The sequence below is a fragment of the Mytilus edulis genome, chromosome 11 (genome assembly GCF_963676685.1).
Source record: "Mytilus edulis chromosome 11, xbMytEdul2.2, whole genome shotgun sequence".
NCBI classification, from domain to species: Eukaryota; Metazoa; Mollusca; class Bivalvia; order Mytilida; family Mytilidae; genus Mytilus; species Mytilus edulis.
The window spans coordinates 17,233,417-17,255,814 of record NC_092354.1 but is presented as its reverse complement, the minus strand read 5'-3'; the positions used below and the strand labels follow the sequence as shown (position 1 = coordinate 17,255,814).

The following is a 22,398-nucleotide window of genomic DNA, read 5'->3' as shown; positions in this document are numbered from 1 at the left end:
TCTTCTTACTTTATTTTCCTATATCAACGAATCATTTGACCTTTATATTATCTTTTACTTGAAACCATCTTTATAACCTATAAACCTATTTTTTTTGTTTAAATAAGATCTATTTTATTTCAATTTCTAATTATTTCTAAAAGTGTCCTAAATCCTTTCATAACAATAACCCAAACATATACAGATGCATAAATACAGAGAATTTCAAAGTAGATATGTAATACAGTGATTATATATGTAAATATAGCAGAAAAGTATCAAAAGATTTATATATCTTTATTTTGTGTGTGTTCCTTACAGAATTGTACAAGAACGCACATTCTTGAGATAAACATTATCAATAAGATGTTAGAGGGAGGAGAGGATGAAGTCACAACCAACGGTACTCTACAGGGACACATCAACACACAGGATGGTAAAACACGTCATAAATGTGATCTCTGTGCTAGAGAATTCAGTCAAAGTGGTGACTTAAAGACACACTTGAGAATACATACTGGAGAAAAGCCTTATAGATGTGATGTTTGTGCTAGAGAATTTACTCAAGGTAGTAACTTAAAGGCACACATGATAACACATTCTGGTGAAAAACCTCATGAATGTGATGTTTGTTTTCGAAAATTTTCTCGCATTACTGACTTAAAGAGACATATGAGAACACATACAGGCGTTAAACCCCACGAGTGTGATGTTTGTGGTCAACGGTTTAGTCAGATTGGGAATTTACAGATTCACATGAGAACTCATACAGGTGATAAACCTTATAAATGTGATGTTTGTGCTAGAAAATTTAGTCAAAAAGGTCACTTAAAGACTCACTTGATAACACATTCTGGTGAAAAACCCCATGGGTGTGATGTTTGTGCTAGAAATTTTTCTCGCATTGCTGACTTAAAGAGACATATGAGAACACATCCTCATAAATGTGATGTTTGTACTGGTGAATTGTCTCTAGGTAGTAACTTAAAGACACACATGAGCACACATACATGTACTGGAAATAATCCTCATGGCTGTGATGTATGTGGTAAAGGTTTTCGTTTTCTTAGTAATTTACAGATTCACATGAGAACTCATACTGGCGATAAACCCCATGAGTGTGATGTATGTGGTCAACGGTTTAGTCGACGTTGGAGTTTACAGATTCACATGAGAACTCATACAGGTGATAAACCTTATGACTGTGATGTTTGTGATAAACGCTTTAGTCAGCATGGAACTTTACGGATGCACACGAGAACACATACAGGGGACAAACATGATAAACCTCATGACTGTGATGTTTGTGGTAAAGGTTTTCGTTTTCTTAATAATTTACAGATTCACATGAGAACACATACAGGCGTTAAACCCCATGAGTGTGATGTATGTGGTCAACGGTTTAGTCGACGTTGGAGTTTACAGATTCACATGAGAACTCATTCAGGTGATAAACCTTATAACTGTGATGTATGTGGTAAAGGGTTTAGTCAGCAAAGTAATTTACAGACTCACACGAGAACACACACAGGCGATAAACCATATGACTGTGGTGAATGTGGTAAAGGGTTTAATCGTATTAGTTATTTACAGGATCACATGAGAACACATACATGTGGATAAACTTATCAGTGATGTATGTTGTAAAGATTTTAGATTGCTTGGTAATTTCAGAAGATACATAGAACATGACTGTGGTGAAGAGTTTATTCAGGCAGCATGCTTCATTACAGAGACACATTAAAATACATACATACTTATTTACAGATTCACATGAGAACACATACAGGCGATAAACCTCGTTATGTATTATTTACCTAATGTATATTAATTCAAGCTAGCTGGTTCATGCATTTGATCTGTAATTTGTATTCAAATCCATCTTAACTCCCGTATAAGTACATGTAAGATATGAGATGCACAGTTGACATGGTCTACCATAGATATAAAAAGATGTTGTATAAGTGCCAATGATACAACTCTCCATCCAAGACACCATTTGTGAAAGTAAAAACAATTAATTATATGGCAAAGTACAGTTTTCAACACAGAGTCTTGGTTCACATCGAACAGCAAGCTATATTAAGGACCCCCAAAAATTACTAGTGAAAAACCAGTCAAACAAGAAAACCAACGGTCTAATCTATATAAAGAAATTCGTAAGGGTTCCGCGAAACCCAGTGTCTTAGATATAGGAAGATGTGGTATGAGTGCCAATGAGACAAATCTCCATCAAAGTCACTATTTATAAAAGTAAACCATTATAGGTCAAGGTACGGCCAACACGCTCACACCGAACAACATGCTATATTAAAGGCCCCCAAAAATTATTAGTATAAAACCATTCAAACGGGGAAACCAACGATCTATATATATAAAAACAAGAAATGAGAAACACGTATAAATTACATAAACATAAACGACAACTACTGTACATCAGATTTTGCTTACTTTTGCAATAACTAGTAATCGCAGGCTAAAAAAAAAAATGAGGAAAAAATCAATAAAATATTTTTCTCGATACTATCTTTTGATTTTTAGAAATTGATGTGTTTTATTATGATACTTTACAACATGTGTTTAATCGTGATACTTGACAAGGTACCTTAAGTTGGGTGGATGTGTTTAATCCTGATACTTGGTCAAGGTCCCTTAAGTTGGTTGGATGTGTTTAATCCTGATACTTTGTAAGGTACCTTAAGTTTGGTGGATGTGTTTAATCCTGATATTTGAAAAGGTACCTTAAGTTTGGTGGATGTGTTTAATCATGATACTTGACAAGGTACCTTAAGTTGTGTTGATGTGTTTAGTCCTGATATTTGAAAAGGTACCTTAAGTTTGGTGGTTGTGTTTAGTCCTGATATTTGAAAAGGTACCTTAGGTTTGGTTGATGTGTTTAATCATGATACTTGACAAGGTACCTTAAGTTGTGTTGATGTGTTTAGTCCTTATATTGGTCAAGGTACCTTAAGTTGTGTTGATGTGTTTAATCGTGATACTTGACAAGGTACCTTAAGTTTGGAGGATGTGTTTAGTCCTAATATTGGTCAAGGTACCTTAAGTTGGGTGGATGTGTTTAGTCCTAATATTGGTGAAGGTACCTTAAGTTGGGTGGATGTGTTTATTCCTACTTTTGGTCAAGGTACCTTAGGTTGGGTGGATGTGTTTCATCATGATACTTGACAGGGTACCTTAAGTTGTGTTGGTGTGTTTAATCACAAAACTTGACAGGGTACCTTAAGTTGTGTTGGTGTGTTTAATCCTGATACTGTATATGCAAGTTACACTATGTCTTATGTGTTTATGTGTTTAATCATAAAGCGTGACACGGTACATTGCATAAGTTGTGGATTGATCCGTTCTAAAACTTATTCAACTACGATTTAAACCGGGGAAGATAACTCCCAATACAAAAATGTTCACATAACAAACTCAAATTAATAGCAATCTTTACCATCAATGTTCACAAATTTTTGGTGTTTAACGCCACTTTCGTCACTCATTGCTATACCGTAGTGGCCAATGTGTTTATGTGTTTAATCATAAAGCTTGACACGGTACATTGCATAAGTTGTGGATTGATCCGTTCTAAAACTTATTCAACTACGATTTAAACCGGGGAAGATAACTCCCAATACAAAAATGTTCACATAACAAACTCAAATTAATAGCAATCTTTACCATCAATGTTCACAAATTTTTGGTGTTTAACGCCACTTTCGTCACTCATTGCTATACCGTAGTGGCTAATGTGTTTATGTGTTTAATCATAAAGCTTGACACGGTACATTGCATAAGTTGTGGATTGATCCGTTCTAAAACTTATTCAACTACGATTTAAACCGGGGAAGATAACTCCCAATACAAAAATGTTCACATAACAAACTTAAATTAATAGCAATCTTTACCATCAATGTTCACAAATTTTTGGTGTTTAACGCCACTTTCGTCACTCATTGCTATACCGTAGCACTTGCAGTCATTCCAAAAAAATGGGTACAATTCGAATGTAGACACTGTTAAAAAATAAATTTCAACTGAGCAGAGAGAGAGTGTTGTTTTCTTCTGTGTCTATATCTAGTCTGTCATTTTTTTAATTTTTACTTACACCATTTTAGTTGTTTTCTAGTTTTAGCATTTTTTGTAAGACAAGGTAAGTATGAACGTATCGGAGGTTAGTGTTGTATAAAGTCATCTTAAAAATTGCATTAGAGAAAAACACAAGATTTAAATGAAGGCTCATGTGAAATGGATTACATTTACCACCATAGCAAACTGATTTATACGTATTATTCTGTATATACTGAAAGCAAACACCAATTTTAAGGTCTGAATTAATATAGTGTTTAAAAAATAATTCAAATAAGTAGTTTTCACAACTTATTTAGTAATAAATTTAAACTAATGAAATGTTATGCTGTATAATATTTTAGTTTCATAATACAGCTTTCCAGGAAAAACCCTATTATTTATGTTTTGAATCACTTGTATGTATTTTTACATCAGAGGCCCCTGAGGGGCCTCGGGTGTATTGCCATCGCCTACTTTTCAATTCGCGCAAAGATCAAAGAGATGCATATATAATTAGTTTTGGAATAATAACCGACATTATAAACCCGCGGACCTATATAGTGCAGAATAAAATTCCGTATCACTTCTTTTAAATTCATGTTTTCAATGGATACTCAGTTTTTTTTATTTTTCTTAATGCAAAATTTATAATATGAAAATGTTTTGTCGTTAGAAATATTTGTATTTTAATCAAACGAACTTCAATATCAAAAAATTGTTGTTGCGGATGAATACCACGAGTGCGCAAGAGGGCAAGAGCGAGCGTGTAGAAAATCGAGAGGAAATCAATTCACACATTTATACACAGAAAGGTAATTATATTTCAATTATTTGATTTGGAGTAACCTTTTTAAACCGTTTGTAGCATATATTTGTCTATAATATTAACGTAGCAAAACCAGGAAAATTTAATCTGTCATAATATTAAAATAAATTATCAGGTCACGTCCCCAGCAGCCATTTTGAAAATACCAGCAGATTGGGTAGGAGTAAGAAGAACCTGCAAGGCCTTTAAAGATAAGGTTACTATTTGTGTATTTTTTATAACAACAATTTGTTTTTATAAAGATCTCAACAATTTTTTGAGTTAAATTTCTTTTCTTCGTAAATAACAAGTAGATTGATCACTTGGACACACACACGGAACTATTTTCTGTTTTTTAAGATACTGTTTCGGATTTTCGCTCCTTCTCCGACTTAGTTTGTTGCATTAGTATATGTGAATATGTCCCCTTGACTGGAAAATACGCGGAATTTGTAATGACTTTGACTATGTCTATGTAAGTAATTCTAATATATAAATATTGGTTGATTTTATTGTTTATATAATATTCAGAGAAGACTTTTTCTTCTTCCTATAGAGTTGGACTCTTTTTGAGTGTATAAAGACTCTTGCTCGTGAAATCAAGAGTCTTACTTTACACTGAAATGTCAGAATTTGGGTTAACCACATTTACTGAATTACTATAGATATATTGGGAGAAACCTTACAGTTTTGGAGATATAAATATAGATTAACTGTCCTGTTTTTTAAGTCTTCCTTAGCTTGTAGTATTGTATTATTTTGACCATACATGACATGTATCGCCAAAATTATATGATAATTTGATGACATACTTGTGCTTATCATTCTCTACAGCATTATTTAATTTAAATGTGTAACCATATCCATGTCAAATTTTAGTAACTTATATTAGACATTTGTTCACACATACATGCATATGTGCATATGAGAACTTGAATTGAGCAAATATGATTAGTTATATCTATGAGAAATACAATCAGTTAACTTTATCTATGAGCACCCATGAGATCTTAAATTGAGCAAATATGATCAGTTATATGTTGAGTAAAATTTGAGCTAGATCTACTCAATTGAGTTAGATATATATCAATATTGAGACTAATCTTAATGGTTATTTGAGCACACATGAGCCTATTTATACTATTGAGAGCAATATTGGGATACTGCATGAGCAAACTAAGCAAATCTTTATTGAGACAAACCTATGAGCGCTATATTTTTAAATTTGTTCTTGACAATTTTTTGTTTATTTTAAAAAAAAAAATATAGGGACAACAGAGTTGGTGTATGTGGGTTCGATTCCCACCCTAGGCATTCATTTATATTGGCTGGTGCAACGCGGGCAGTTTAGCTTAGTGGCCCCACACTGACTCTGTTGTTCATATGTTACTTAAAAAAATTCGGCGGCATCTTTCAGGTCTTGCCATCTTTATTTTTCTTTTCGAAAATCAGACACAACAAAACCATTGAATAATTGTGAAAATTATACCACAGATAACTATGGTAAAACTTTAATTGTTTTTGGCATAATTAAACTTGGCTGTCATCCAAGATCTAAAAAGTTTTTATATTGATGAATTATATATATCAGATTTAGATTCTTTTGGTTACAAAACATTTTGGATGGTACATGTAGGTAGCGGCCAAATCTTTATTCCTAAAGGCTTAAAGCTTTCAGGTCTGAAAATTGCCCAAAATCATCACATTTTGACAAATTTGGAACATAAAATGTACTTTTATGAAAAGAACTGATTTATTGAGTGACCTTGACCTCAATTTCAAGGTCATAAACCAAGGATCTCAAATCAAAAGACCCTAGATCTTTATTATGTATGGTTAATGAGTTATATGACTTTACGCATAATTCTAAATATAAGATGGGCAAAAACTCCTATCTATTGTTTACGCACCCTTTCAACAAAAATTTATAAGTAACGGCATGTCGCAACTAACAATTTAGTGAAAATAAGATGTAGATATGTTATAAGGTTTTGAAAATAAGTAAAATAAGCCATAAAATTGACCTAATTTTCATTTTTTTTGGACCAAGGATCTCAAATTAAAAGACCCTAGGTCTCCAGGTCTCTATCACTTATGGTTTACCAGTTAGAAATGCAAATCACTTATATCAAATACACAAGGGGGAATAACTCTCATATGGAGTATCAGGAACGCTTCGGTTAAAACTAAACTCCGAATCCTGAAGTTGTAACGAGCAAATTGGTAAAATAAATTTGTTGTAATCTTTTACGGTTGCGAAGGAGTAGTGGCCACAAGAAAAACAGTGTTTGGGGAGATAACTCTTACTGCACGGTTGTCAGTTTTAAAGCGTATAAACTATACGATATCATATTCCAAATATCTAAGCGACATCTTTTGAAACAACAAAATTACGCAAGAAAAAAAAAATAATCAGAACAAAATCAATAGGTCTTTCCACGGAAAGGTGGAAAGACCTTATTAGAAAACAGAACCTACAATGTACATGTATAGCTGCTAATTTAAAAAAAAATATAATGGATAAATGATTGACTGTGTTACAATAAAACCAAGATACAAATGTAACTCAGTGAAGCTATTTATGAACATTTAAAGAGTTTGTGTTGACTGCAACAAAAATCTAGAATAAGGGATAGTAATCTTGCTGTGTTAACATCCATTTAATTAGCAATTGATCCAAAAGCTAAATGTTTCAGAAAAAAGACCTGGATACTACATGTACAAACATTGTTAATTAATGCCATTTGTAGAGCAGGATCTGCTTACCCATCCGGAGCACCTGAGATCACCTGTTTTGGTGGGGTTCGTGTTGCTCAGTCTTTAGTTTTCTATGTTGTTTCTAGTGTACTTTTATTTGTATGCATGTCTTTTTCAGTTTTAGTCATGGAATTGTAAGTTTATTTTCCATTTATGAGTTTGCTGTTCACCTGGTATCTTTAGCCCCAAAGTTTCCCCTGGGTCAATTATTTTTTTCGCCACCTCTTTCGCCAAAACAATATATTTTTCCCCACTTTATTTTTTAATTAGCCTTAATATTACAATTTATCTGTTTTGATATGATTATCTTGAACCTCTTTTTCATAGTTTAGTGAGTGACTATATAGCTACTCGAAGAATTGTTTGCTATGTTGATTCTCTATTATAAGTTATACGCTAACGATTTTTGTATGTGTGCATATATATGGTCATAATGCCTATCTAACAGTTCTCATTTGACCAAGTAATCATTGATAATTCACAAAGTTAAGTTTCCTATTTCAAGTCAGTATCTCAGATATGATAGCATATTATATTTAATATTTGTACTATATTGTATGGTGAACATATCTGTCTGGTAGGTATAATATAAACACCTGTCATTTATCAATAATTCAACACAACTTGAGGTCCTCTGATGTTCAGTACTTCAGTACTTTGATTTATGCTTGTATTAGTCCACACCCCCATCTTTGTTACGGAGGTTGATATCAAACCAGTATCTGAATGCTGATACATAGTAACACTTAACTCTTTAATGCTAGCTTTTCTAAACAATTTATTGACATTACAAGCTAAAAAACTGTTTTCTATCAAGTTATATGTTTCTTTTAGTCAAATGGACTTGTTCTTGTCAAAATCTCCGTAACGATTCATGAACTTTCACTCAAAAATATGTTTTACCTAAACCGAATACTGTTCAACTTAATTTTATTAGCTCTATACACATAATGTCATCTTCCTTCACACCATAATGTATGTATTATACTCAACTATGAAGTTTTGGAGTCAAAATAGTTTCATTTCAAAAATTTCTATCCTCCGTAACGACATTAAAAACCTCCATAACGGACAATTCCAGTTCTAACCAACAGCAAACATATAAATGAATGTAAATATTGGAATTAAATGACAAACAAGACAACAGAATTAAACATTTTTCTTAGTAAATCGTTATCTAAAAAGAGTAAAGTCCTGTTAGAGAAAAAAAAACTTTTTTTCCTTAAATTTCTATCCTCCGTAACGTAAATCAATGATGTCGTCTATGATTGACATCACCTTTTGATTTTTATTAGTGATAATTGATGAACTGATTTGGTATCTATAACAATGTACAAGAATTTCAATTGGTATGATCGTGTTTACATGCATCTTTAGATTTTTTTTATTTGCATAACCTCCGTTACATTGATGAGTCCTAAATAATCTTGAAAATGTTTGCCATAAACCGCTGTTAAAGTTATGATTGTCGTCGTAATTACACAAGTTGTGTTGTAGACTATTTCAAATCTAAGAAAATGGCTGATATAACGTTTATTAAACGTTATAATGTTGCTCACATAATAGGGAAGAAACAAGTTAACATACCTTTCTCAAAACAACATTTTTTTTTCTCAAAATCTGTATTTTGTTTGTCTGTTTCCTTTATAATAAATGATGTCTGCTACAAAAATGACTTTCGGCAGTGTCGGCAGCCGCTGATACTGATAAAAAAAGTCTCACAACTTAACTGTAAATAACTGCGTCACGGAGGTTATTTAAACGGAGGTTAGTTTTATTTACATTATACATGGAAATATGTAACAATATTGTTGAGTTGCTTTCTCAAAACTGATTATTGAGAAGCTTTATGGGTCCGAGCCGCCTTTAAAATTAATAATTTAACAATCGAGATTGGATAAGTCCGATAATCCACGAGTAACTATGTAAGAATCTGTTTCTCTAATGATTAAAAAGACATTTCCCTTTTTTGTTAATCGAAAATCCCCTTCGAGTGCCTTCCACATTGCACGAAGTTGTCAATTTCATCAACACCTGGGTTGCGTTCAATATCGTAGCAGCTACGTAGTGCTACGTAGATTTTGACTATTGAACGAGTAGCTATAGACTAGTTGCTACATAGATATTGATAGAAGCTACGTAGCCGATACGTAGCTGCTACGATATTGAACTCAACCCCGTTATCAAATTTTGATTCATCCAGTTAGCTAAAAAGGTCATGACCCTAAAAATCATCCAATGATCTTTTGAGATCACCAGCAACCACACGTTGATTAAATTTTTTTATACAATGGGTTCGGAAAGGGATAAATTCCCATAGAATTAGTGAAATATAGTTTATATTTCAAAAGCAAGTTCAATTTATTTATATTTAAATTTTTGAAGCTGTATCATGTGTATCTGAACATTGTGAATGATACCATAGTTGCCATGTAACAACATACAATAGATTAGTGTATTGCACAAACGTGTGGGGGGGGGGACTTAATAGACTACTTTCGAGTTCATCCGTCACCGGAAAAAAACTCGTCAATTATACGCACCTTTATGACATCATTTACCAGATAGAGGGGGTCGCCTGTATCCCTGCACTATTTACGTTCATCAAGCGTCTTAGTGATCGTCATTGTGTAGGATAAATTAGAAATGATGGTTGTTCTGTAGGTACTTAATGACAATTCCTTAATGACAGCAGTGCTGGTTGTCAATTTTGAGAATTCAATTTGCCGAATAATTCGTACAATATAGAATTATAGTTTTCCAACCACTCGCTCAACATTGGAACAGAAGTGACGACGCCCCTAACCGCACAAATGATGGTGATAAAGGCGCGAATAATTGACGAATTTTTTCCGGTGACGGATGAACTCGAAAGTGGTCTATTCACAACAGCATAGTTTTTTTAATAGTATTGTATTGCACAAAAGCTAAAAAATATTGGATGTAAATTCAAATCATACCATCACTTTTATGTTCTTTGACGCTGTACAGTTATTCTGTGTCAGAATCCTTTTAAGTGCACATGTCAAATATCAAATTAACATCCGAATTCAGACCTGTCTGAAGCGCGAATATTGTTGCAATTTTGCTCTAACTGGTTGTATCCAGCTGCGCTAGACAAATCAATTTATTTTACATTTAATCGTGGCTGCTTATCAATCGATTTCATGCATGTCATATGAATTTTCCCCTTAAACTTGAGAATGGAAATGGGGAATGTGTCAAAGAGACAACAACCCGACCATAGAGCAGACAACAGCCAAAGGCCACCAATGGGTTTTCAATGTAACGAGAATCTCCCACACCCGGAGGTGTCCTTCAGCTGGCCCCTAAACCAATATGTATACTAGTTCAGTGATAATGGACATCATACTAATCTCCGAGTTTTACACAAGAAACTAAAACTAAAAATCATACAAGACTAACAAAGGTCAGAGGCTCCTGACTTGGAACAGGCGCAAAATTGCAGCGGGCTTAATAAAGATGTGTTTTGAGACCTCAACCCTCCCCCTTTACCTCTGAGAGGGCGGAAACGGTAAAGGGAGACAGGGAGAGAAGGGGTGGGAGAAAGGAGAAAGTAAAATAACCTAAAAAAAACGACTCCAAGGAAATTAAAAAACGGATAGTCCGAAATCAAACCGCAAAATCAAACAAATGGATAACAACCGGTACAGGCATTTTCTTATGTAGAAAATGGTGAATTGGACCGGGTTTTATTGGTAGCCGAACCTCAGCCTTACTTGGGACGGTCGCAGATGTTTGCTATTTTGTTTTCATTTAACCTGTCTGGTTTTCGTATAAATTTCCTATTATAAATGCTGAGTTCACACGTAATTCGAATTCGATTCACATTAACTTTAATTTTATTTCCAGCTAACAGGGTGCACATTCAGCTTCAAAAAGTTGATTGAGTGAACAGTGATTTTTAAATACAATAAGAATTGATTGATTTGAGGTTGACAAATGTCCGGTGGCAAATATTTCAGGCATGTATAGTACGATACAATACAATTTGAAATTGTTGTGTCTCATGCAGCCATACAAAAAGGTACTAATAAAACATCCCGTCAGATATAAAAGTGAAAGATAAAATAATACATGACAACCTTGCAAACTGTTAGCATGGTTAGTTCAACATTATCAATCGTGAAAAATGATATAATAAAAAAAAATCTGAGAACATACATTCATCCTCTATAAGTAAAAAAATCGGGATCGATGCATTATAAAAGTTCCACCTTGAAATTGTACACTGTAGATGGAGGAAGTCGGTAATGCGTGCCTATATTATATTTTCAAAATACCAAATTAAAAAAAAAGTCCTGACTGAATATGCGGACTTTTCGAATATATATATGTAGGACTTAAATCTATGGTGGGTTCCAAATCTATGGCAGATTCCTAATCTATGCTAAATGTGACGTCATGCCATCCCAAATCTATGGCAAGTTTGGTAATTTCCTAATCTACGGCGGATTTATGTTGTTTCCAAATCTATGGCAAGTTTTGTTCAAATGGAAAACAATGCAGTACATTTTCGACCAATGACTTGTCTTAAGCAAGAGGAAAAATACGACAACGGGAGCCGAAAAAAATTGTGAAATATACATTCCATAATGGTCAACCAAAAACGAATCATAAATGATAAATTCATATATAGATATAGGAAGATGTGGTGTGAGTGCCAATGAGACAACTCTCCATCAAAACAACAATTTAAAAAAGGTAAATCATTATAGGTCAATGTACGGCCTTCAACACGGAGCCTTGGCTCACATTGAACAACAAGCCATAAAGGGCCCCAAAATTACTAGTCGGCCTAGCCAAGATCAGATGTGCATTTCATAGTGGGTCTATGTTATAGGCTTGTAAAGACAAGAAGATAATGTTTACATAAGTAATACATGTTTGAACTGAAGGAGACAATGTAGGGCTTCACAATGAATATCAAATATCATGTATAGGTGTTACCGTTTTTAAATAAAACACTAAAATACACGCTGAAAATGGGCAAAATTTCACGTTATGTTGTTTCATTTAAAATTTCGCTGTTTTCAACAATTGATAGTTAATAAGTGAAATTAATTTGAACTACATTATTGGTTCACTGTTATAGACAATTTATTCATCTTTCTTTTACTGGTTGTTGCAACAAAAAATCTCCAGTGGTTACAAAGTTATGATCAAAAGTTGAATACTATGCGTTTGTTATGTAATTTTGTACTTTTGTTTTTAGCTTGCTCAGTGTAGTAATATAAGAGAAAAATGAATCAAATTTATGCTGTTATGTGTTTTGTTTTCTCTTTTAGTATATACTTTATCAAAAACTACCTCGTTTATCAAAATTGCAGTACCCTAGCTGCAGATATATGCCATCAAAGTTGGATATACAAATAAAGTGAAAAATTGTCTTGTCCGTAGACATGCATTCCCTAGTAAACTGGAAGTATAATAACATTAATGTTGCATTGCTAAGTTCCTGTTCTTTTGTAGATATGAAAACACTACTAACATTTTTTTCTACCATCTATTAATAGAGGAAAAATTTCAAAAATATGTCAGAATGTCTTGTCCGTAGACACATGTCTTGTCCGTAGACATGTCTTTTTATCAATATTGCTAGGCTGTATGGGTCTAAATTATACCTATGTGTTGTTTAAACTTAAACATATCTTACTTTTAATAAATAAATGGTAATTTAAGTGTTCTCAATTTTTGTAAAATTACTTTACAGGAGTGGATTTTAAAAAGTGGCAGATCATCAGTCATAAAAAGCATACCTTATTTTACTTCAATATTGTTTATTCCAGTTGCTGCATACCTTAAAAGGTTAACTAAATCAAATTAAGGAAAAGTATTTCTCTCTCTCTTACTTTATCTTTTGTATTTCCGTATTAACAGCAGATGAGGAAGTGTCTACGGACAAGACACTTGTACATAACAAGTATTAAATTCAATTATTTGTCTGCTATGGAACTTAAATCTTATTTTTAGGTGAAGAAAGTTATCTATTCAAATTAAGACTCAGTATTTTCAACATTAAAATAGTCACAATTGATTCTAACAGATTTTTTTTTTTAACTAAAATTGTCTTGTCCGTAGACATTACCACAATATATTTTAGCCAATTTCCTCAAGTTCAGCCTAATTTGATAGGTAACATTTATGTTATTTTTTCAAGAGAACACATTCAACTATGTCAAAATTGAGTTATAATAAAAGTTTGATTGTTGTAAACAGTCAGATATATGGATTTCAGTTAAAAAAATGTGTCTTCATTTTGGCTCAATCAATAAATTTTTGAGATGTGTAAAGAATTATGGGTACATTTTTATATTTTTCAAAATTTAAAAAACACAATTTAAAATTTATATGGTAACTTTTAATCTTAACTTTAACAATCATCTTTGAAAGCATTAATTGAATATCAATAAAATGTCTTGTCCGTAGACATTATCAAAATGTATTTGTTTCCATTTTCCTCCCAGTCAAGCTAAGTTTGATAGATAAACCTGATAAAATGTATGTTTTTTTTTCAAGAGAACACTTTCAGCTATATCAGAATTAGGTTTTAAAAATGCATTCCATTAAATATAAATACAATGTCTTGTCCGTAGACAAAATATATAAATTGTATTGCTATGTTTGATTGTTTATTGTAAGAATATGCATCAAGTTATTTTAAGGTTCAATACACCAAAAGAAAGGTTTTTTTTGGAAGTTTTGTTATTAATAGATAAGTTTAGATACAGTTTTATCAGATAAGATAAATAATCAAAGAAAGCTACTGTTGCTTGAAATATCTGTGAGTTAAACATGTTCTTGTCATTTTTTTTTTCAATTAAAATGTTTGATATTCAATAATTCTAAACATATTTTGTTGTCTTTGTCATTGACCAAAAATCTGACACTGGTGACCATGTCTTGAAGGCAACCATTAAAGAGAATTATACAGTTTTTAAACACCATTTATTTCATAAAAATATAAAATATTTCTAACAAAAACTGCATGTATTATATAAATGCTTCCAGTGTTAGCCTAACGATGGCAATTTTTCATAATTTAAACCATTTTTGAACCAAAATACCAAAAGAGTTTTGTCCTGAGGTGATACTCATTTTTGACTTCATGTGAAACACAAAATGCACATCTGATCTTGGCTAGGCCGATGTGTAAAACCATTCAAACGGGAAAACCAACGGTCTAATCTATATAAAACAACGAGAAACGGGAATATGCCTTAATACAGACTCAGTCAAATTTTTTTATCTGTGCATGGTACCTGTTTAACCAATTCATTAAACCAACCAATAAGACCTTTAACAAGCAAGAAGGCCGCTTTTTATATAAAAAAAAAAAAAAAAAAAAAAAAAAAAAAAATCATTTACAGAGCACATAATTTTCGAGATAATAGGTCAAATCTTCCTTTAAACAACTCGCAAATTGTCGTCAGGGAAATATCTTCATCTTGAACGGTTTTCAAATCTTTTGGTTCCACCATCGTTAGCGGCGGCGAAGATGTAATGTGGCGTTATACGGTACTCTTTCCCAAAGATCTGCCATAGATTTGACTGAGTTGTTAGGGGTTTGTAACGTCACATTTGCCATAGATTAGGGAAAAAGTAACGGCCAAGAAAAATAAACAGTTTGAATTTTCAAATAATATTTATTTCAGCGATATCGTTAAAACATATTTTTTATAATTTGCTGACGATTTAAATCAAATTTGTATCCGGTGATTTTATATATCATAGAAACTTTGCCAGCCGTAGACAGTTAACTACTACAAACTAGATATAGGAAGATGTGGTATGAGTGCCAATGAGACAACTGTCCGTCTAAGTTTCAATTTATAAGTAAACCAGTATAGGTCAAGGTACGGCCTTCAACACGGAGCCTTTGCTCACACTGAACAGCAAACTATAAAGGGCTCTAAAAATCCTTTTTCTAAAATATGCGTTACTTAAAATAGCGGCACCATAATTCATCGCGGGACTCTGCCAGTACAGTGCATTTGGTCCATCTTCGGGATAATATGTCACATCTTGCTTTAAACCACCCGTAAATTATTGCCAGGGCAATGTCTTTATATCTTGAATGGTGTTCAAATCTATGGGTTCCGCCATCGTATCTGCGGCGAAGATGTAATATGGCGGTATATTCAATTGTGACGTTATACGGTACCCTTTCCACAAGATCTGTCATAGATTTGGAGTTAACAAAAATCTGCTATAGATTTGAGTTGTTTGGCGTTTGTAACGTCACATTTGCCATAGATTAGGAATCTGCCACAGATTTGGAACCCGCCATAAATTTGAGTCCTACATATATTTATACTAAAGTTGACACACAAAAAATATAGCACTCCGAAATAAGTTGTATAAACCCTTAGCTACATCCCGTTTAAACCGATTAAGTGAGGAACAGGCGATCAAATGGACACGGGTAAAACAGTATGATCGCAACATTTTGCCGAGGGACCAAAATATATAATAAGCGTTTATGATTCAAAGCATTTGGTGACAACATTTATTTTTGAATAAGTAGCTCATAGTGGAATATAGTTCGGAAATCATCAATTGAACACCATGTCAAACCATTCGTCTCAACTCGGCCGATTCCGTGAGAGTAGCGGATTCTACCGAGGATTGCCGAATGCATGTCAAACACAACAACAAAACACACCCATCCCTGTACACCCAAGTGTAGATTAACATGAACCAAAATTATGTTAAAATGTATTTTTTTCTGTTGGTTTCTGCATTCGAAGAAATATAGGCAAACAATCATATTTCTTTACTTTTTTTTTGGCGTTCAGAGCGCTTTTCTGGGTTTACCTTCATCAAAGCAACGACTATTCATTTTTTGTTGGCCACTGGGTTTTATTTAATGAATCGTTGGATTGTAAATTCCAAAAAATGATTTGTTTTGAAATACGGAATTGGGTGAAAAAATATGTAACGGGGATTGAATGATCTAATTTTATTTCGTTCCAACGGGTATGCATTAATAAAGAGTTGACATCCCAAAATGGCAAGCCTTTGTTAACTTTTTCCTCATTCCGATGTTGCTGTCCTGTGTAAACTGCGCTTATACGATTGCTAGAACTATGTATTTTCGATAAATTATATCTGTATTATTTCCCCAAAGAATTTTCTTTTTCTTTTTTGCAAGCAGCGTTTTTCGCTTTCGGGTCGATCCGGCCCAAGTCAATCCGTCCCACGTCGATCCGGCCCCACGTCGATCCGGCCCATATGTAAAGTCGATCCGGCCCCACTAAAAAATATATTTATAAAGAATAAAAATAAAGATATATATTAATTGTAATTCATCATTTTTGATGATTTTTAATATAATGTAAATGGTGTACGGTAAAAAAAAAAAAGAAGGGAAAAAAAAGAAGGCCTTTGAAAAATATTTTCTTTAGATGAGTATAAATCAACTAGGTTGATTATGTTTTTAGCTCACCTGGCCTAAAAAGGCCATGTGAGCTTTTCTCATCACTTGGCGTCCGTCGTCGTCGACGTCGTCGTCGTCGTCTGTCGTCGTTAACAATTTTTCAAACATCTTCTCCTCTGAAACTACTGAATGGATTTGAATGAAACTTAGCATGATTGTTCCTTAGTATATCCTGCACAAAGTGTGCGCTTCGATTTTTGATCCGCCAAAAAACATGGCCGCCGTTACTTAAAATAGAACATAGGGGTCAAATGCAGTTTTTGGCTTATATCTCAAAAACGAAAGCATTTAGAGCAAATCTGACGTGGTGTAAAAATGTTTATAAGATCAAGATCTATCAGCCCTGAAATTTTCAGATGAATCAAACAACCCATTGTTGGGTTGCTGCCACTTAATTGGTAATTATAAGGAAATTTTGCAGTTTTTGGTCATTATCTTGAATATTATTATAGATAAAGATAAACTGTAAACAGCAAAAATGATCAGCAAAGTAAGATCTACAAATAAGTCAATATGACCAAAATTGTCAATTGACCCCTTAAGGGGTAATTGTCCTTTAATGACAATTTTTCACAATTTGTTCATCATATTTGCTAACTTTAAAAAATCTTCTTCTCTGAAACTACTGAATGGATTTGGATGAAACTTAGCATGATTGTTCCTTAGATTATCCTGCACAAAGTGTGTGCTTCGATTTTTGATCCGTCAAAAAACATGGCCGCCGTTACTTAAAATAGAACATAGGGGTCAAATGCAGTTTTTGGCTTATACCTCAAAAACGAATCTGACGGGGTAAAAATGTTCATTAGGTCAATATCTATCACCTCTTAAATCTTCAGATGAATCAAACAACCCATTGTTGGGTTGCTGCCACTTAATTGGTAATTTAAAGGAAATTTTGCAGTTTTTGGTCATTATCTTGAATATTATTATAGATACAATTAAGCTGTTAATAGCAAAAATGTTAAGCAAAGTAAGATCTACAAGTAAGTCAATTTGACCAAAAATTGTCAGTTAACCTCTTAAGGAGTTATTGCCCTTTAAAGACTTTTTTCACAATTTGTTCATCATGTTGACTTACTTAAAAAAAATGTTATCCTTTGAAACTGCTGTATCAATTTCAGCCAAACTTAGGCTAAATGAGTTTCAGAGTTTCAGAATATCTAGTATAAATTTTATATTTCATTTCCTTGTATGTCAAGAAACATAGCTCCTATGGCTAAAATAGAACATAGGAGAAAATGATTTTTTTTTGCTTTTGAAGAAAATAGGACAATTCAAAGAACATTTAAATAAATTGAAAAGCCAAAATAATCATTGATGAGAGATTAAACCAAAAATTCAGGTGAGCGATTCAGGCTCTTGAGAGCCTCTTGTTATTACAAGTTTTCAAGATTATTGGGGATTATTATATTAAAACGTATATAAAAGAATGAGATAGTGCATTTGTTCTTGATGAGCAAATATTATAATTATATGTACCGTTGTACGGCGTATGCAAGTTCCTGTATATGTTATTGTAGTGTTGCAAAGGTGACCCTTTTACAGTAAGTGGCCGTGTAAAACTGTTCGTTTATTTATGTGAGTGTCGGAGAAGAAAAAACAAGTTATATGAGTATCCATTATTCTTTATTGCAAGTAAATAACAAAACAATGACACTGAATGCACGTTTTCACTCTGTTAAATCAGCACTACTAAAATATACAAACACACCACACAACTATTCAAAATATTGTCAAATTTAAGGGAGCTACCATTTGATTTTTATGGGGGGGGGGGGGGGGGGTAGGATGAAATTTGAAAAAAATAGGCAGGACAGGAGTTTTGAGTAAAAAAAAAAGGCAGGATGAGACACTTGCAAAAAAAAAAAGTCAGGACGACAATTTAGGTAAAATAAAGACAGGATAAACTAAAAAAAAAAAAGGCTGGACCGAACAGAGTGAAAAATAAAAAGGCAGGACAGAGATTACAGCTAAAAAAAAATGCAGGACAAAATTTTTCATCCTAGCCCCCCCATAAAAATCAAATGGTAGCTCCCTAAGAAAATATATTGACTATATTCGATATTACAAAAAAAAACCAACATGAACAAAGTGTTATACAAAAATATTGTTGAAATGGAAAATAGTGATTTGGCAAAAAAGAAAGTAAGGTAGAGATTAGAGGGAGGTATGACCTTTTTCGGGGCTGCGGGATCGGGTGTTTTTAAGCTCGGGATTTGGGAATTGATCCTTACGAGATCCGGGAATGTATTTTTCGATTTCGGGATATGAATTTCTTTAAATTCTGCATCTCGGGATTACATGGTTGTAAGCCCGGGATTTCGGGATCAGAATTGAATTTAACAGAAAAGAAACAAATATCGGACTTTGGAAAAAGGGAGAGGGCTTTTAATATCTTTTAAATTCTCCATACCATAACCTTTTACAAAAAATCATCCTACAACAGTTCACAAGCTGTATATGCCCGCAATTTCGCGGGTGTTTCGTGACCGTGTAAGGTCAAAATCGATCATGCCCGCTTAGTTAGTACCTATATCCGCTGTACTGATGATACACGGTGTTTAACTGGTACTCCAATACTTCACTTACCTAGAGCTGTTGTCATCCATCATCGGACACTTTTTTCAAATTCCATTTATACTGTCAAAATTTGTCACAAATTCCTCTTAAATCAATATAGTTTATTCATATTTTATTATGGGGCCGGATCGACTTGGGGCTCGGATACCGGTTTTTCGGCCACCATTTTAAACGAATTTGTTTCTTAACGAAATTGCACTAATATAGTGTTAAAAAAATTCCCCGTATTTTAACACATTATCCTGCGTTTCTATAGTTTGGATTTATACTTTTAAAAAAATCATCGGGAAATTGCGTGATGCACCATCAGAGTTACAAAATCAACGCAAACATGCAGACAGCATTTTTTTTGGGTTCCTTACAGATTCGTTCAAGAAATCACATACTGGTCACTGGAGATAAACATTATCAATAAGATGTCAGAGGGAGGAGAGGATTTAATCACAATCAATGGTACTCTACAGGGACACAATAAGATGTCAGAGGGAGGAGAGGATTTTGTCAGAATCAATGATACTCTACACGGACACAATAAGATGTCAGAGGGAGGAGAGGATTTTGTCAGAATCAATGATACTCTACACGAACACAATAAGATGTCAGAGGGAGGAGAGGATTTTGTCAGAATCAATGATACTCTACAGGGACACAATAAGATGTCAGAGGGAGGAGAGGATTTTGTCAGAATCAATGATACTCTACACGAACACAATAAGATGTCAGAGGGAGGAGAGGATTTTGTCAGAATCAATGATACTCTACAGGGTCACAATAAGATGTCAGAGGGAGGAGAGGATTTTGTCAGAATCAATGATACTCTACAGGGACACAATAAGATGTCAGAGGGAAGAGAGGATTTTGTCAGAATCAACGATACTCTACAGGGACACAATAAGATGTCAGAGGGAGGAAAGGATTTTGTCAGAATCAATGATACTCTACAGGTACACATAAACGCACTGGCTGGTAAAACACGTCATAAATGTGATGTTTGTGCTAGAGAATTCAGTCAAAGTAGTCACTTAAGGGAACACATGAGAATACATACCGGTGAAAAACCTTATAAATGTGATGTTTGTGCTAGAGAATTTACTAAAATACATGACTTAAAGAGGCATATGAGAATACATACTGGCGAAAAGCCATATAAATGTGATGTTTGTGCTATTGCATTTTATCGCAGTGCTGTCTTTCATGCACACATGGATACACATAGTGATGACCATCATAAATGTGAATTATGTGGAAAAGGGTTTAGTGAGATTGGAAGATTTCAAATTCACATGAGAATACATACAGGTGAGAAACCTTATGTCTGTGACGTATGTGGGAAAGGGTTAAGTCGGCCTAGTAGTTTACGGAGACATATGAGACTGCACACAGGTGAAAAACATGACAAACCTCATGGCTGTGATACTTGTGGTAAACGGTTTAGTCAGCTGAGTAGTTTAAAAACTCACATGAGAACACATACCGGTTATAAACCTCATGAGTGTGATGTATGTGGTAGAGGGTTTAGTGTGCAAAGTGGTTTACAGAGTCACAAGAGAACACATACTGGTTATAAACCTCATGAGTGTGATTTATGTGAACAGAGGTTTATTACAGCTAGTAGTTTACAGAAGCACAAGATAATACATACAGGTGATAAACCTTACGAGTGTGATTTATGTGGAAAGAGGTTTAGTCAGCATAGTAGTTTACAGAAACACAAGAGAATACATACAGGTGATAAACCTCACGAGTGTGATTTATGTGGTAAAAAGTTTAGTCAGCATAGTAGTTTACAGAAACACAAGAGAATACATACAGGTGATAAACCTTACGAGTGTGATTTATGTGGTAAAAAGTTTAGTCAGTATAGTAGTTTACAGAGTCACAAGAGAATACATACAGGTGATACACCTCTAGAGTGTGATTTATGTGATCAACGGTTCAATCGACATAGTAGTTTACACACTCACATGAGAATACATACAGGTGAAAACCCTTATCACTGTGGTGTATGTGGTAAACAGTTTACTCAGCTTAGTATTTTACTAAACCACATGAGAACACATACTGATGATAAACATCATTAACCTGTGGTGTAAGTGATCAAGCGTTTAGTAAGCAATGTGATTTATAGACTTACATGAGAACACAAACAGGCCTAGGTGATTTATAGACTCACATGAGAACACATACAGGTGATTTATAGACTCACATGAAAACACATACAGGTGATTTATAGACTCACATGAGAACACATACAGATGATTTATAGACTCACATGAGAACACATACAGGTGATTTATAGACTCACATGAGAAAACATACAGGTGATTTATAGACTCACATGAGAACACATAAAGGTGATATTTAAACCGTATGACTGTTGTGAATGTGATAAAGGGTTTAGTCAAATTGCTAATATAAAAAGACACACGAAAAGACATTCACGTGTTTAACCTCATGACTGTATTGTAAGTGGCAATTAAAAGTGTTTCATTATCTTTGTGATTTAAAAAGACACGTAAGAACAACATGTGACAGACCCCATATCTGTGATGTATGTGGTCAAAAGTTTAGTCATGGGCATGGTAGTTTACAGATTCACATGAAAACACATACAGGTGACAGACCCCATATCTGTGATGTATGAGTTCAAGCATTTATTGAAAGTAGTAACTTAAAGAAACACATTAAAATACATACATGACATACGAACATGACGAAAGATAAAACCCCTAAATCGGATTTT

At 33.7% G+C, this 22,398-nt stretch overlaps 1 protein-coding gene across 1 annotated transcript; it reads left to right on the top strand.

Moving 5' to 3' along the window:
* Positions 1-306: 306 nt before the first annotated feature.
* On the top strand, positions 307-22,122 carry LOC139494037 (zinc finger protein 107-like). Its single transcript, XM_071282202.1, has 3 exons — positions 307-1,594; positions 13,423-13,441; positions 20,020-22,122. Exons 1-3 carry the CDS (start codon positions 346-348, stop codon positions 21,734-21,736), a joined length of 2,985 nt encoding a protein of 994 aa, XP_071138303.1. The 5' UTR covers positions 307-345; the 3' UTR covers positions 21,737-22,122.
* The last annotated feature ends 276 nt before the right edge of the window (positions 22,123-22,398 follow it).

Coding starts and splice junctions, on each gene's coding strand:
- LOC139494037 (XM_071282202.1), top strand. CDS start 346: ATGTTAGAGGGAGGAGAGGATGAAGTCACAACCAACGGTACTCTACAG.